General features: G+C 38.4%; 1 protein-coding gene across 3 annotated transcripts in view; it reads right to left on the bottom strand.

Annotated features, from left to right (window-relative positions):
* LOC102225612 (muscleblind-like protein 3) overlaps positions 1–17,197 on the bottom strand; it is a 33,363-nt gene that overhangs the window by 11,202 nt on the left and 4,964 nt on the right. For all 3 annotated transcript variants that reach the window (XM_023328218.1, XM_023328219.1, XM_023328220.1), the window contains exons 2-6: positions 14,352–15,269; positions 4,903–5,067; positions 3,041–3,244; positions 2,708–2,947; positions 1,038–1,191 (exon numbers count right to left, since the gene is read on the bottom strand). In XM_023328218.1, coding sequence (XP_023183986.1) covers positions 1,038–1,191; positions 2,708–2,947; positions 3,041–3,244; positions 4,903–5,067; positions 14,352–14,525 — 937 coding nt within the window. In that variant the 5' untranslated portion in view covers positions 14,526–15,269. The remainder of the gene's footprint in view (positions 1–1,037; positions 1,192–2,707; positions 2,948–3,040; positions 3,245–4,902; positions 5,068–14,351; positions 15,270–17,197) is intronic.

Below are 17,197 nucleotides of genomic sequence, written 5' to 3'. Positions count from 1 at the left end.
GGCTTCATATTACTGGTTAGTGCCTAACCTCATCGGCACTCTGTTCAGAAAAATCTGAACACTTCAGACGAACAAACTGCCTCTATATTTACATTCACTGACAATCAATTAATTGCTTGAATGTGATTAACAGCGTCTGGTTGCTAATTTCTCTATAAAATCCAAAGAAAGCATGAGAATTCATTTTTAATGAATAATTTCTGTTTTTAAAGACTGTTGAGATTCAGATGAAACTACAAAAAGGTGAATATTGAATAATAGATCCCTTTTAAGTTTTGTTCTTTCCTCATGATTCAGTTTTCTTTGTGAAGTGCACCAGTCCCTCCTGCAGTAAACCAGCCACAAAACACAAAGCTACCACCTCTGTACTTCAGAGATTGTCTTTGTATCAAAGTTTTGATACAAATGTGGCCAAGCGCTTCTGTTTTCGTTTCAAAACTTCTTCCTTGCTGAGTGGCCTTCCAGTCTATGCTTGTACAGAAATTATTTAATTGTGCAAAATAACTTGTTACCAATCATCAGATGTTTTGCCTCATGTTCCAGGGTGAATACATGAATTCAGCACCAAAACACGTTCATGTCTGGGACAGAGACTCCCTTCCTGACCAACATGGCGGCGTGACGTTACCATAACGTTTATGCTTTAATTCTGGCACCTTCAGGCATCCATTAAGTAGGGCGGGGCAATAAACTGATTTAATTGATTAATCACATTTTTCTGTTCTTGAAGATTACATTTTTGGGAAATCAGAATTTTTTTTTTTTCACCAATGGGTTTGAGAATTACCATGGCTGAAAATTACCATTAGCCATTACTATGGCTGACAAGCGCGTTTTACAGCTTCAATTTATTTCAACTTTGAATTCAGGTTAACTTACAAAGAGATGCTGCCTTAAAATACTATAGATATCAAAGTTTTTCAGAGTCATATCATATCCGTCTCCTCCATTTAGAGGTTTATCTTTTTTCAAATGTGACGTTTTTGCTTTAGCATGACCGGTGGACCCTGATGTTGTTGCCGCACTGAAAGACTCACCAGTGGGGATGAAGGCTGGTTGCTGGAGCTGCATGTTAGCCAGGGCTTGCTGGTAGTGGAACATGCTAGGGTTGAAGACTGCAGCTGCAGCGCCGTTGCTCTTCTCTAAAATCGGCCTCTTTGGCAGCGTTTGCATGCCGCCTGGAGCTAAAGCCTGGGCAGGTGGAGAAATAAAGTGTGAAAAAGACAGAAAGGATTTCAACAGACTTTGTCTGTACAGAATATAAATACTTAAAATGTATTCCAAGCCCTTATTGTTGTCTCTACTATGGCTCCTGAGATTGTAAACATTTTTACCGGCACAAGGGGGCGCTGCAACCTAAAATGTGAACTGAATGGATGCAGGACCACACCAACATCAAATAAAAATGAGAATAAAAGCAAGTTTTTATTCTCCAAAGGGGCATTGCTTCTGACTGCACAAAAGGATGACCACATGAGGTACTAAAATGAGCAAAATACAAATAAATTATCCTCATGAGATTAAACTGCTGTAGGATGTAACGACAACATGACCCTGAGATATATTTAGCTATTTTGATTTATGTCAGGTCAAATAGTTTATAGACAGAACCAGCAAGCAGAAATTTAGTATGTAGCATTAGGCAACAAAAACAACAAGGAAAACAGAATATAATCTTAGTCCAGTGATCAGGAAGTTTTGTTTCTTGTTTACATGCATGTGCTGGAAATGTATAAGTATTTATTATGATTTAGTGATACAGTGGAGGACCGATTTCAGTTAGAAATGTATAAACAGTAGCCAAAAATCTTACTCCAGCTTTGCAATACTTCAAAATATTTTAACTCAAGTAAAAGTAAAATGTAGATGTCCAAGAAATTAATGATAAAAGAGTAAAAAAAAGTATTTGATAGAAAAGTTACTGAAGTACTGCGTAACTGATCAAAACATAAATCATTTGTTATTTAAGAATTACATCATCAGACATAACAAAATATGGTGTATATGGAAATGTTGATATTTTAACACCAAAATAAAAATGTTTAGAAATAAATACATTTCTTTCAAAATAAAGTTTATGAAACTTTAACAAAAACTGCAAGTGTGTGTCTATGTCTGGTGAAGTTTTGGATAAAAAAAACAAGTTTGTTCTTCGTTCAGTGAAATTACTTACAATGGATAGAAAATCCAGACATTTTACTCAAGTAAGAGAAGGGATACTTTGCAATGAAGTTACTCAAGTAAAAGTAAAAAATACAGAGCAGTAAAGATACTCATAAAGGTACATATTTTCCAAAAAGTTACTCAAGTAAATGTAACTGAGTACATGTAACTAGTTACAATCCAATTCTGAATGTCACTCAAGCAAAAGTAAAAAATGCAGCGCAGCAAAAGTACCCCTAAAAGTATTTTTTCTCTATAAAGCTACTCCAAGTAAACCAAAGTAAATGTAACTAGTTACTTACTACCCAACTTGAATATTTCTCAAGTAAAAGTGAAGAATACAGAGCAGTAAAGATACTCCTAAAACTTTTTTATTTTCAAAAAGGTACTCAAGTAAATGTAACTGAGTGAATTAAACTAGTTGCTATCGTTCTTAGGTTCAAGTGTAGATCTCAACATCTTAGAGGATGGTAGAAAATATCTCAACATCTTGCATGGTCACAAAGAGGGAGTATTTCCAGTCACATTCCAGGGAGGAACTCACCAAGGGAGCAGGCGCTGTGTTTTGACTGGCTTGGTGCTGCGAAGCCTTGATCCTGGCCTGCAGGTGAGCCGGCGGGTGGAAGTACTTGCACTTGTCCCTGCTGCAGCGGCCCTTTATGTAGTCCATGCACACAATGACGGAGTTCTCGCTGCAGTCCACCATGCCGGCCTCCAGGGGGTGAGCGTAGCGGCAGTCGCTCTCACCCCGTGTGCAGTTGCCGCGCTGGAACTCTCTGCAAACCTGGCAGGGCCACCGGGAACGCCGGTCAACATCTCCCTTTCATCGAGCTTCGACTAAACTTAGAAACGCAACAACTGCACATGGGCTGCATACCTCCAGCTTGTCTGTGCGAGTGTGCTTCTGCGCCGAGGTGCCGTTGCCCATCGCTGTGAGGCTGGTGGGACTGCCGGGGACGAGGAGGGGCGTGCTGGGCAGCAGGTCCGGCATCAGGCCCACGGCTGGGCCCATATGGCCCAGATATGGACTGAACGCCATGCTGGGACTCGTTGCCAGGGATGGAGTCACTGGAAAGGTTGTCTTTAAGCGAAAGGAACCAGAGACAGCGTTAATAACAAAGCAAAACGAATATGAAGCGCTTTCGATTGTTTCAGGTGTTTAAAGAAGCCTACAGCTGAAATTGCATAAACATGTTCATTATTGTGGAGAAATCAGTTGATCAATCCTGGGTAGAAACTCAAACATTTACTCTTCTCACTTGTTGTGTTTCTATTAGAAATGTGCGCAAATCTTTATCTGTATACTGTTAATGTAAAAAAAAACATAATTTCACAATTGTGGTGTTTCCACTAAGTAAGGAACACACGTGAATGAGACTGTTCACATGTTAAGTCATTAAAAATGTTGGCAGCGACGGGTGAGATATATGTTTATAATTCAGCCATGGTGCTAGCGTTCATCATTTATCAGCTATCAGAGGAGACGTTGGCATCTAATTCAGGCGTTGGAGCCACAAATCCCTTATTCTTGGGGCAGCTGCATATGCAGCATTTTGGGAAATTGGTGATTTTACAGATCTTGTATTTTGTATTTGCATAATTTTATGGTTAATGGGAAACGCAGCTACTGATAATCGTTGTGCCACGCTGAGGTAACAACACCACTCTTTGGTGTAGATGATGTTACTGAGTGAAGCAGACTCAAAATTAATCATTGTAACAGTGAGGTGTTTAAAAATAGTCAGAGATGGAAAAAGCTTTTTAGACCAGAGTATAACAAGTTGTTTCCTCACAACATCAATGAAACTAAAACATGTTGAATCCCTTCACAAAAAGGCTGAAAATACTAATAAGAAACTTTTATTGTATAGTCATTGAACTATGGAGTTTAAATTTGCTGCTTAATGTACAAAAATATTTAATGGTTTAGGTATAAAACATTTAATAAATAAATTGTTAAATGTAAATACCACAATAGTGGGATGTATTCAGAAGGCCATTGCATCTGTGTAAATTTACCAACTTGTGTCAGAAAAAAGTTCTAGTCTCTGTTTTCAAGAAAAAAACTAAAAAGTAAAACATAGTGAAGGTCAGATCAGAAAAGTAATCTCACCTAATCTGCAACTAGGTGGGATTACCTAGTCGCAGGTACGATGAACTAGGTACAAAGGCACGATGAACTTTTTTCATCATGTCTGAAAAAAGTTATGAACTTTATAACTTCCAGCCCACAAGAACCACAAAATCTTAAACAATAAGTTAAACTCTGTTTTGCAGCAGTTACACATTTCACATGAGCTAAACAAATAACATAAACAAAATCAGGTAAATCTTTCAAGGTTTTACAAAAAAACAATTCTGAACGATGCAGTTCTAGTTTTGAAACATCCTAAGTTTCTTCATGTTTTGCTTAAATTAATATTAAACTTTCAATATGATCTTAGTTTTCTGCTCTCCAGCCAGGCTTTCCGTTTGCTTTCTGGACTACATGCGATTTACCGATAAAGTAATTTGACTTCATTAAAATTTGTGACACTTCAAATTGCTCCAGCTGTTGTCGAATATGCAGGAACAAGTGGATATTTATTCAGAAAAGCTGAGGCATCAGTATTAATGCAAATTAAAGCTGCGCAGAATGAGAATTCTTTAACTAAGTATTCTGAAAAGCACCACAGTATGAGAGAAATCTTAGATCCGTCTTGGTCTGCGTTCATGTGTGTTTTATTCTCAGCTCCTCACAATCGGCTGCAGCTGTGCTCCGGGCAGCATGAACTGCATCTGTTGAGCCAACATGGCCGCCGCGGCCTTCTGCTGGATCAGGTTGTTTCTTCCATTAATCTCCAGCTGGGTTTTCAGGTGCGGAGGTGGGTGCAGGTATTTACAATTTTCTCGTGTGCATCGGGCCTGAGGAGGGAACAGAAAAGAAGGAGGCAGAGGGTGAGAGAGCAGAGCGGAAGAAAAGAAAACAACAAGAGAGAGAAACTAAATGGATCAAAGCTCGGTTTTGGATGCAAATGACCACAGAACTCTCAAATTAAGCAGGAAATTTTATATTATTGTTAGAACTCAATTCAGTTGTGCACAATTTAATTACATAAGTAGTATTTTCATCAGTCCTTCCAGTTTCTCGTGATTCAATTCACACAAAATCAGCACATTTTCTGCACAAATAGCCAAAAACATTGGATTTAAGTGATACTCACTCCCACCTGCAGGTGGCAGTATTTATTGCCGCTATTACACCATACTATGTGATCAATATAGCGAGTTGCAATTGTCTGAAAGCATATTAGGGCCATTGTAGATATTGAAAAAAGAGGAGTAAATTTCCACCCAAAAACTCAGAAATAATCTAGAAAAAACTTGAAAATTTCTGAGTTTGAAAAGTTGAAAATTTGCCAGAAAAAACTAAGAAATTCTGAGATTAAACTCAGAGATGTTCTGGAATAAAAGTGTGGAAATTTCTGAATTTGAAAAGTCAAAGATTTGACAGAAAAATCTCTGGGATTTTGAGATTAATTTCTTACATTTTCTAGAAAAAATTGAGTTTCAAAAGTAAAAAAAAAGTTGACTTTTGAAATGCAGAAAATTCAGAAATGTTCTCCTTTTTTTCTATCCACAGTGGCCCTAATACTCGCTGTAAAGTTAAGCTATTTAAATTCTTTAAAGGAAAAAAAAATTCTGTTTTCAATCTGTCTGTTATTTTTTCTCATTTTATGTAAATTTTAAAGGGGTTTAACTAGAATAAAATACTGCAAATATTCCTTGCAAATATTTCTAAGATACTACAAAAACAATGATTCTGATTGCACAAAATATTTAATAAACAATTTAATAGAAAAGTTCTGTCTCAATTATATCTTATTAAGAGTTTGGCTTATTTTTAGAGGTTTTCTAATGCGAGAAATGTAGCAAAATTACAGAAAAGAAAACATTTTTAATAAATGTTAGACCAGGGAACTTTCAAACTAAGTATATCTAATAGATATTTGAACCAGGTTTATATTTTTTATCCTAACACAGGAGGAAATTAAACCCCCAGGGTTCAGAAATAAACACACATATATGGTGAAGTGCTGCATGAACACTGCAGATCGTCACAGCTAGAGAAGAAACTGCAGTCTTCCTCTAACTCCTGGGCCAACAGCGCATCTCCACCGCTGCAGAAAAGCAGTAAACCTGCTAATCTGCCTCCTCACAGCATCAACCGGCCGTATAATGAAGACAGCACTAAAGAAAGGGAAAATTAAAAAGTCTGACGATGAGCTGAGGTCATATTGCGGGTAATCTGACAGTGATGGATGGGGACACATAAAATGGTTTAGCACCATGCAGGAGGACTTTGCATGACAACAGGAGACACTGCAGAGTCTCCGTTGTCTGAATCCTTTCACATCAGAAAATAAACACACAGGTGAGCCTGTAGCTGCATGACAAACGGTCCGACAATACGGAGGCTAACGCGAGCACCCGCAGCCGAGATGCGAGCAAGCTTTGCGTCAGCAGGCTTGTGTGCTTAGGGATGAGTTAATAATGAAAAGAAAGTCCCAGGAGCCCAGCACTTCTGCTCCACCTCGGAGGGGACAGAAAAGCGCCTCTTAACGATCTAATGCTTCTCTTAGAAAAATAAACTGCATCAGTGTCTGAATTGGGGATTTGGCAGACGTAAAATGGATTATGTGGCTACAAAAACTAGAGAAAGATGCCTGTGGAAAGCGGTGCTGAGGAGAGGTCAGGAATCTCCTTGTTTTGGTTGCCGCGGCAACGCGCTATGCAACACAGAGGAAGGCCGCACACTGACAGAATAGAGAGAGATGGGAGATGAATAAATATGATCTCTGGGACTGCTGCTCACATTTTATGCCTTTATCTAAGACATAACAGCAGGAAAAACTCAGATGATTTTATTTAGTGTTTATTTAGCTGGAGAAAATAAGATAAAAAGTGCATCATTACGTAAATAAAAGCGTAAATAAAAAAGGATTTTGCATGTTTGCTGTATTAAAAGAAACATCTAGTTTTGGGGGACATTTATTCTCAGTTGTAATAACTGGTTGTGGGTCACTTTCTTACAAAATGCTTTCTAATATTCATTAATAAATTCAATTAAAGATGATTTGGCTCTTCAGTAAAAGACTTGTTACTGTTAATACTTAGTAAAAGAAAATTTATTATAAAATGTATTATGTATATACTGTATATATACTGTATATATATACTGTATATATATATTAATTACAACTAGTTCCACTGGCAGATTTTTACACTTGAAACACAACATTTTTTTCATGTAATAATAATCTGCCATTGGAACTGGTATTTTTGTCAGTATTCCAAGAATTATTTACTCAAAACAAACTCATCAATTTTGCTGAAAAGTTACTTGTAAGTTAATTTAATTTAGTTGTATTTTAAGTATAACAAGATTCACACTTGAAACTAGAGAAAAGAATATTTGGCAAGATTTTGTGTTTTTGCAGTGTAACTTTGGAGAAGGATAAAAAGGAATCTTAAAACCACTAAAAACTGATGCCACAGTTTGCTTACATTTTGTGACGAAGGAAGTTGCGCTCTGTGTCTTCTTCTGAAGTTTTTGTGTCATTTCATTCAGTGGTTCTTGGTGCAGTGCCACCACAGGCAAGGAGTGGAACAGGTTTTTCCAATTAGTTTGGTTTGTTTGATACAGTGTAATGTGAAAGAGAACCTAAGCAAATGTTACAATTTTGGTCTTTAAACTAAATATAACCTATATTAACAGATTTGAGATTGCGACTGAATCTGCTGTCTGATGATGGACAAACGGGATTTCCACACTAATCACATGAGATGACAGCAGCACTCCAGTTAACAAGGTAAGAAGAACTAAGTGGTTAGCTGCTCGCTCCCTCCCGTTGAAGCCCATTCAGGCAGGGCCGGCAGACCTAATGGAGAAGCAACGGGGAATGACAGCGGTTGGCTTGTGTCGGCCTGGAGATGGCACATACGGGAGGGAAGCCATTAGCAGATAAATCCATAAAATTAACATGGAAGGGAGGGGAGGAAAGAGTGATGCATGGGGAACAGAGAGGTGTTTCACAGTTGACCAAAAACAGAATCAGCTGAGTGTAATCGTCAAACACACAGAGGCTAAGGGCTCTGTTTCTGGAAATGTTTGTTTACTGCAGCCCTCATGAAGAAGAGACTGGTTCGACCTTCAGCTGACTCCAACCTCAGCCCTCTCCCGAGACGGTCAAATGGGGCTTTTAATGGTTCCTCGCTACCTTTGATATATATATATATAAAAGAGACTCCCTCTGTGCAACCGGTACAGAACCAGGCTGTTGCTCTGTGCTAAAAACAGCCATGCCACTCAGAAAGATCAAACTATCCAATGGGTGTTCAGTCCTGTGCTGTTGCTAGGCCCCTTCTCTCTGTCTCTCTTCTCCATCTCCCCCTTCTGCTCCGTAGGACATAACACAGAAAAATGGCTGAATAATAAATTCTAACTCAATAAACCAGGAGACAGCAGCTGCACTCAGACAGAAAGCCTCTTGTCTGGGTCCCGATTCTTCGCTGTAGAAAAGCTTTGAGAAAAATCCCTCACAAGGCTGGGAAACACAACAACAGTCTGCTTAGAGGCTAAAATAACTGTCTTTTTTTAGCTGATGCTACCTTAAAATGTTAGTTATTATCACTACAGAGTGGCTTACACTCATGTATATGCAGAGTGTTGATGTTGTGGTTATCAGATGGAGAGAGAGCAGCAGCATTGATGGAGAAGCAGATCACCAGTAGATTAGCATTGGTCGTTTAGCTCAAACAACAATAAATTCTACTTGAAAACACTAATATTGAGCTAAATATGTATATGGATTTAATTAAAGTCAAATCTGTGATTTGATAAAAACTATGCTTTGCTTCGTCCAGGGGGTCTGAATTCTCAACTATTGAGAAACGATTACGTCCTGGAGGCGTGGACTCCATTGAAGATTAAATTTCACCCAATCGCTAACCTTTGGCCATGACGTTGGTAATGCTCTCACAGCTAAGAGAGAAGAGCCGATCAGAACGAGGCGGCTGCTAACGCTAACTCTGCAAGCTGTCTGCAAGCGTGGTCAATTAATTAATTTTCAAAGTTAAGAATGAAGCTAAAATGTTTCAATAATCAATTCATCCCAATTAATCAAATTAATAGTTTCAGCCTAAGTTATGTTATTTAATGTTTGAGTCTACTGACTTTAGGAGTTTGTATTTCACCTCCTAGTCAGAGGTCGTATATTTAAAATGCATCATTAAACAGATCAACGCTAAACCTCATGGTTCATGGCACTTATATCTGTACATTTCAGGCTGGTTGCTATGCTAGTATCTGCAGTGCAGTATTTTAATAACCTGAGCCGAGGTTGGACACTTTAGTCCCACCAAGTTTGTGTCTGAAGGATAAATGCTTATCAATGAGTCACAACTGAAGTACAGGCATAGAAAATCGAAGAAGTAAAGAAGAAAACTCTCAACAACTGAGCTCAACCTGGCAGAGAGAAGGCGTTTTCTACTGCACTCCCTGAAATTAGACCTAAAGTAAATTGACAGACAGTATATAACTAGTATATGGTTTCTTTCACAAAACATTTACATCATAATTCCTCAAAAACAAATCCCTCACTCAGAAATAACCAGAAGACTCAATCTTACATAGAAGTTGCTAGGTGACTTAAGAATAAAATCTCAGATTTCTTTTTCATACCAGATCCAATTTTAATCAATTCTCTCCCCTCACTTTCTTTTAAAAAAGCCAACAAATTACAAATGATAGAAAATGTTTTCAAAAAGTGGCTTATTAGTCAATCGTCCCTTCTGAGTTATACAATGGAGCATTAGGGCCAGGTTACAATTTTTTAAAATTGTTTAACCATGACAATATAAAAATTAATGAGAATTTTATAACAGTTATAGCAGAATAAAATTTAAATTTGACCAGTAGAACATTTTAAAATTAGTAGAACAGCAACTGGGGATGGACAATAAACTAAAACTAAATACAAAACAAAACAAAAAACAGTGATCAATATAGATCTGATAGAATATTCAATAATTTCATTGAACTTTGACCCAGAACCGCACAGCATTCTGGGGGATGTAGGCAGAGGAAAGGCTTTAGCTGCTCTCACAGTCAGCTAAACAAGGTCGGTGGAATCAACTAACTCACTCTTTGGTTGCCTAGCAACTCGCTCACTCTTTGGTTACCTAGCAACTCGCTCACTCTTTGGTTACCATAAATAAGAAACAATGACAAGAAGTGAAAAGTCTCGACACAACAGCTTCACATATTTAAAACAAAAATAAAAACTCAATAATTATTTTATTTATGATGTTGGGTTGTTGCATGTAGTTTTATCCTGTATAAAGTGGAGCTAATCCCAGCGTTTATCATCATCAACAACATCAACAGGTCAGCAGTCCTACACGGGGAGGACACAGAGACAAAAATATTAAGAAAAACTCTCCGTCATGCTAGCTAACATGGCGGAACAAACCAACCACCACCCCCAGCAGCAGCAATGACTAAGTGGAAACCTTATATCTAAATCAGGGACTTTCTGGCTGTGAACAGACAATGCTAACCACCACACCACCATCCAGACCCTGTTTTCTCTGTACTTTCCTTATATTCATCAGGGAATGATCTTTAATTGTGTATTCATCCTTTTGAAATACGTGATTGGCCTAAAACATCAGGACAGATAAATGGAGCTTTTATTTTTACAGCATGCATCCTGCTTTCAGTTTCGTTTCAATGCTTCCCATTCGAGAAACAAAAGAGACGTTACCCACACATTAATCAAAGAAACAGTCCTCCAATTTTCTCCTTATTGTCTACAACTAAATTAAAAAAAGCAGCCACTCTATAATCAACTCTGCTCCCAACAAACCATTTAAATACAATATATAAAGTATCCATGTTTCCATCTTCAATTATCTGCACTTATAAGCAACAACTCTATTTAATTACAGCTATGTTTTATAGTCTGCCAGATTTCTGAGAAAATAGTTTTAGGCTCAAATTCACTTCATGTGAAAATATTTTCCATGCAAAACCTGCCTTGTATCTTCCACAAAATGTAGAACATATACATTTTCTATATATATCTTTGGGTGAAATTTATGCAACTATATTTAGTGTTCTTCAAAATATAATGTTCTATTTTTGTACACTTTTGTACTATTATGGTATTATTTAGTACCATAATGTTGTTAAACACTGGGATATTGACAAAAATATGTTTCTGATAGGTCAGTTTACAACAGTTGAGTTAAACGGAGGAAAATATGTGGATGTGTTTTAGGGCAACACCTTTAAGTTGCTGCTTCTTTGTGAAATATCATGAAAGTTACCCCAGACATCAGTTCAAGAATCACGGACCTCAACAAGTTTGATTCATCGTTGGGTGCAATTTCCAGGTGCCCGAAGGTCACACACTCATTGGTTCAAACACATATATAACCAAGTCCAGGACAAACACCATGGGAATAAACAAACATGACACCTTCCAGGAAAAAGACGGGTTCTGTGTCCCAGGGATGAAGCAAATTCAATGTGGAACGTGAAAATCAACCCCAGAACCAAAGCTGGTCCAGTGCCAGCATGAACTGAAAGGCCATTCAGCGAGAAAGAAGTCAATACTCCAGACAATTATAAAAAGAAAAACTAATTAAAGACAAAGACCCAAATATTTGGAGGCACGTAATGAGGTTTGATGAAACTTAAGTTGAAGCATTTGGCCACAATTTCATTAAAATCTAATCAAATCTTGTCATTGTCACTTTTTACAAAGTAACAACAGAATAAAAAATGTGTGCAGTCGACTTAGCAAGGTATAGATATTAAAATGCGGAAATTATTCACAAAACAAATAATAGCACTAAAATTATGCATGATATACAAAAGTCCAGCTATGTAAATAAATAGCAGTGGTTAAGATAAATCTCTATTGAACATTATAAGATTATATAAAGATGTTTTATTGTTAATTCAGGGTATTTTTTGCTAATAGATAAAGCAAATTAGCACTGTTATTTAGATTTGTCTCAATAACATTTTGCTGGATGGTAAACTGTCCCAGTAATTATTGCAATAAATTATAATATTATTGTTTTCAGACTATTTTCAAGTAATAAATTGATAATGGCATAATAATGCAAGTTTGCCCTCTCAAAGACCAATAAACAATCATTTTGTAAAGAAAACACTGGAACTGGTAGATATTTTAAATATCCAAAACAATAAAGTAAAGAAATAATAATAAACACAACTGAAACCACAAATAAAATGGATTAATAACCAATAGGCAATTAACTGCATATTGTAACAGGTTTATTGTTATTTGCTTTCGAGACTGGGAAGACCAAATAAAGTTTGAAGTACGGAGGTGGCAGAATAATGCTGTGGGGCTGTTTTGCTGCAGGAGAAACTCAAGAACTTCACATCAATCCGAAAGTTCACGCTTGGCCACAAATGGGCACCTGAAGAACATTTCCAGGATTAAAGGACTAATGTCTCAGCCAGACCTAGAGAAACTCATCCATGCGTTCATCTTCAGTCGTATTGATTATTGCAACAGCGTCTTCACAGGTCTGTCCAACAAATTAATCAAACAGCTGCAGCTGATCCAGAATGCTGCTGCTCGCGTTCTCACTAAAACCAGGAAGATAGAGCACATAACACCAGTTTTAAAGTCCCTCCACTGGCTCCCTGTAGCTCAAAGAATAGACTTTAAAATACTGTTGTTAGTTTATAAATCACTGAACGGCTTAGCACCACAATACATTAAAGATATGCTTTTATTGTATCAACCTTCCAGACCTCTCAGGTCTTCCAGTTCTGGTCTGCTCTGCATCCCCAGAACCAGAACCAAACGAGGAGAAGCAGCTTTCAGCATCTATGCACCACGAATGTGGAACAAACTTCCAGAAAACTGTAAAACAGCTGAAACACTGAGTTCTTTTAAATCTCAACTAAAAACCCACCTGTTTAGAATTGTATTTGAAATGTAATCAATTACAAATTTATTGATGTAACTTGACTTCTATATTGCATTGTGATTCTGTGTTTGTTATGATGTAAAGCACTTTGAAATGCCTTGCTGCTGAAATGTGCTATACAAATAAAATTTGATTGATTGATTGATTGATTAAGATGAACAACAACTAACACTGCTGAAGGCTGCTTAGGGACAACAAAAACAATGTTTTGGAGAACCCATCATGAAGCTCTGATCTCTAGATCATTTGTGGGCAGATCTGAAAATGTGTGGCTAGCAAGGCTACCTATAAACCTGAATCAAATACACCAGTTCGGTCAGGAGGAATGGGTCAAATTTCCAGCAATCTATTGAGAGAAGCTTGTAGAAGGAAAACCAAAACACTTGAGTCACACAGTTTATAAGGCAATGCTGCCAAAAGTTGCTCTATAGTTTATTTTAAAGGTCGATTATTCAAGATTAATCATGACTAATCTGATTATTTCAGCCCTAAATCCAACCTGACTTAAACCAGGAAAAAATAGTCACATTTAATGAGAGACCATGAGATAAAGATGGTTCTAGTTTATTTCAATAATCAATTAATAACAATTAATCTGATTGTTTCAGCCTGTATTCCAGCCTGACCTAAAACAAGAAATAAATCATCCAATTAATATCAGACAATGAGAAGATTGTTCTAGAGTTTATTTAAGTAATTTATTAATCATGATTAATCACGATTAATTGTTTTAGCCTTAAGTCCAGCCTGACTTAAAACAAGAAAAAATTGTCAAATTTAAGGTCAGTTTATTTCAATAACTGATTAATCTGACTAATCGTTTCATCCCTATTTCCAACTTGACCTAAAACAAGAAAAAAATAATCCAATTTAATTTCAGACAGTGAGAAGATTGTTCTGGACTTTGTTTAAATAATTGATTATTCATGATTAATCACAATTAATCCGATTAATCGTCTCATCACTGACTTAAAACAAGAGAAAAATAGTTCAATTTAATGTCAGACAGAGAGTACAAGGTTGCTCTACAGAGTATGTAAATATGTGGCCTGAGTGCTATAAACTTTTCCAGACGACTGAAGCTGACATGTCTGACACAGAACTAGAGGAACAAACAAGCTGTAATGCGGCAGGAGCTGATGCGTGTGTGATGTGCGCTGCGTTGTTACCTTGAGCGAATCAAAGCAGGCGATGACTCGGCCGTTCTCCACATGGCAGCTCCGGGAGGGATGTGCAAACTTACAATCGGTGTCAGACCGCGAGCAGGTGCCTCTCTGGTACTCGCGACACACTTCCAAGGTCAGCCATTTGGTGTCTCGTCCCATGGTCATGCTGACAGCCATCTGAGATGCTCACAGACACTGAGCAAGGGGTGGGAGCGAGTGGATGGAAAAAAATGGTCTAATGCAAGCAGGGCTGACTAATAGTGATTCAAGAGAGAGAGACAAAAAAATCCCTTTGGGGAAAAAAAAAGCAAAAATATTTTTCCTTCAGAGCAAATAGGTAGCAAGTCCCTTTAGACTGCAGTATTTTGGGGGATGTTTATTAGCTGTTCCTGGGAAAACTGTCAGCTGAAGTTTTACTGGGTGAGATAGCAGGGGTTAACTGGGAGCAGAGACCAGCTCTGTCTCATGAGAAAGAAAGAAAAACGTTCAGAAAACATCACCATAGTCCGCTCAGATGCGTCTCTTTTACATTCATGTCAACATGGTCAGAGCAGAGGAAGTCGCCGCAGCTCTGTTGTAGTTGTTATTCTCTGACAGACAGAGGGGAAAAAGCAGAACCTTACACCCGTAATGTCCTTGTAATGATGAGACAAAGCTTCAGCTCAGCTCTGGGAATGTGGGGACTGCAGCTCAGCAACGTGGGATGGATGACTTTGTGGCTGTCAGGACAAAATATAGCCTCCATTCAAGGCCAAACGAACACCGAGCCCTCTCCCCTGCTGTAGGACAAAACCGTACTGTAGGCACTTTGGAATCCTGCTTCCTCCTCTTACTTGAGTCTGCTTCTCATCCCTCCGTCTCCGTTGCCTCTGTTGTCATCCTCACTGACCTCTCCGCTGCATGTCTTTGCTCGCTGTCTCACTGTGAATTGCAGAAAACAGAGAAAAAGCGACCGTTTAGGCTGGAAACTGCTACGTCTTTAGGATCACGCTGCAGGAGAAGAAAACAAGCAAAACAGAGGAGGGAGGGAAGCAGCAATGAACAGGAAAGGGCAAGCTATGTCTTGATTAAGTGATACAGATAGGAGAGAGAGAGAGGGAGGGAGGATGGAGGGAGGTTGCAGGCAGGACAGAGACGTCACCTCAACTCATTTACTTTCTGCCCTGCGGAAACTGGACATCAGCGCGAGACGCGGTGAGTAATATTGTCCTTGACGTGGCAAAGTTCAGTCGATTCCCCCAAATGAAGACGTACGGAAAAGACGACACAGCGTAGTTCTTCACAACTACAGCTGCTGTGTGTAATGCAAAGCAGCAGCCAATCACGCTACGTTTTACAGCCAAGCAAAGCATCTGACTGATCAATGAGGAAGCACAGTAGAAGGAAGACTCCTCCTTGCACAGAGCCTGTCCTTGTTCCTCACTTTTTCACACTGGAGCCAGCACAGTCATGACAGTCACGTCTGAGCCACATGCTAATATTCAAACTGTGCAGCAGCTCTGCTTGCACACAGGGACGGAGGAGTTTCTCACGTCTCGCTCAAACATACTGCAGCGTGATGCAAGGATGATGCATGCAGACCTCTGTTCTGCTCACAGTCAGGGAGCAAAGTCACGTGGCCAGACACTAAGTGAATACAGATAATAAGACACATAAGGGCATGACGAGAAAAATGTTGCAGCTTCATTTTTAATTTAAAAGATGAAATGTAAAGGGAAGTAGAGCTGACACGATTAATCGTGATTAATCAATTATTGCGGTAAACTGTAGAACAACTTTTCCCCCATTGTCTGACATTAAATTGGACATTTTTCTCTGTTTACATCAGGTTGGATTTAGGGGTGAAATGATTAATGTGATTAACCGATTTTTGAAATAATCGTCAACTAATTTAGTAGCTAATTAATCATTAACTGGAGTACACAGAAAAAAGCTATAAAAACACATTACAATATCAACATCACAATTAAGCCAAAAGTGTACAAAAATATATAAATTTGGCACTTAAGATAAAGAAAAAACTTTGTCTGTAAATATGTTCTACCCAGAACTAAATTTGCAGTTTTACCTTCACCTGGTTCAAATTCTGTAAAATAAAATCCTGTTAAACACCTTTTGCCATCTATTTATTAATAGCTTAATCCAAAATATAGTAAATTATAATATATTTCTAATATTGCATAGAAAAGGCTTAAGAGTAAAATCTGAAAAAAGGGGCCAGTTCATCCGATTAATCATCAGAATAATCGATTACTACAATAATCATTATTTGCAGCCGTAAAGGTAAGGCAAAAGCGTGGTCAGTATTAAGCAGCTCAATAAAGGACGGAACAGGAGGAGAAGAGGGCGTTGAAGCAGATATTATCAGCCTCTATGTCTGATGGAAGCAGACACAGACGGAGGAAGCAATGGGGGGGAACCACAGCGAGGGAACGAATGTGTGTGTTTGTGTGTGACGGCATGCAGATACACAACATGGATGGGTAATGCTGCAGCAGGAAAACGAGACCGATGGATGAGCAACACAAAGTCACGTCCCAGGCCAAACAAGAGAGGCAGAAAAGAGAGAAGAGCAGCTATAACAATTGCTTCGCTTGCTGAACCATTACGCTTATCGGTGCATCCTCCTCCTCCAAAGCCTACAGATCAATACGAACTTTTCTCTGGGGGGAAACCAGACAAGCGTTCCTCCTGCAGCTTCGCCCGTCCTGCATTTATGTCCACGTCAGTGTCAAGAGTCTGTGCTTACGCACACCCTGACGAGGCAAAAAGCATCCAACATCATCAAAAAGCTCCTTAGCAACACTCCGGACACCAAATGGTGCACAGCTGCCATTGCAACCACTCGT

Source organism: Xiphophorus maculatus, chromosome 23 (assembly GCF_002775205.1).
Source record: "Xiphophorus maculatus strain JP 163 A chromosome 23, X_maculatus-5.0-male, whole genome shotgun sequence".
In the NCBI taxonomy this organism is placed as follows: domain Eukaryota; kingdom Metazoa; phylum Chordata; class Actinopteri; order Cyprinodontiformes; family Poeciliidae; genus Xiphophorus; species Xiphophorus maculatus.
The sequence above is the reverse complement of the archived record's forward strand: the minus strand, read 5'-3'. Positions and strand labels throughout refer to the sequence as shown.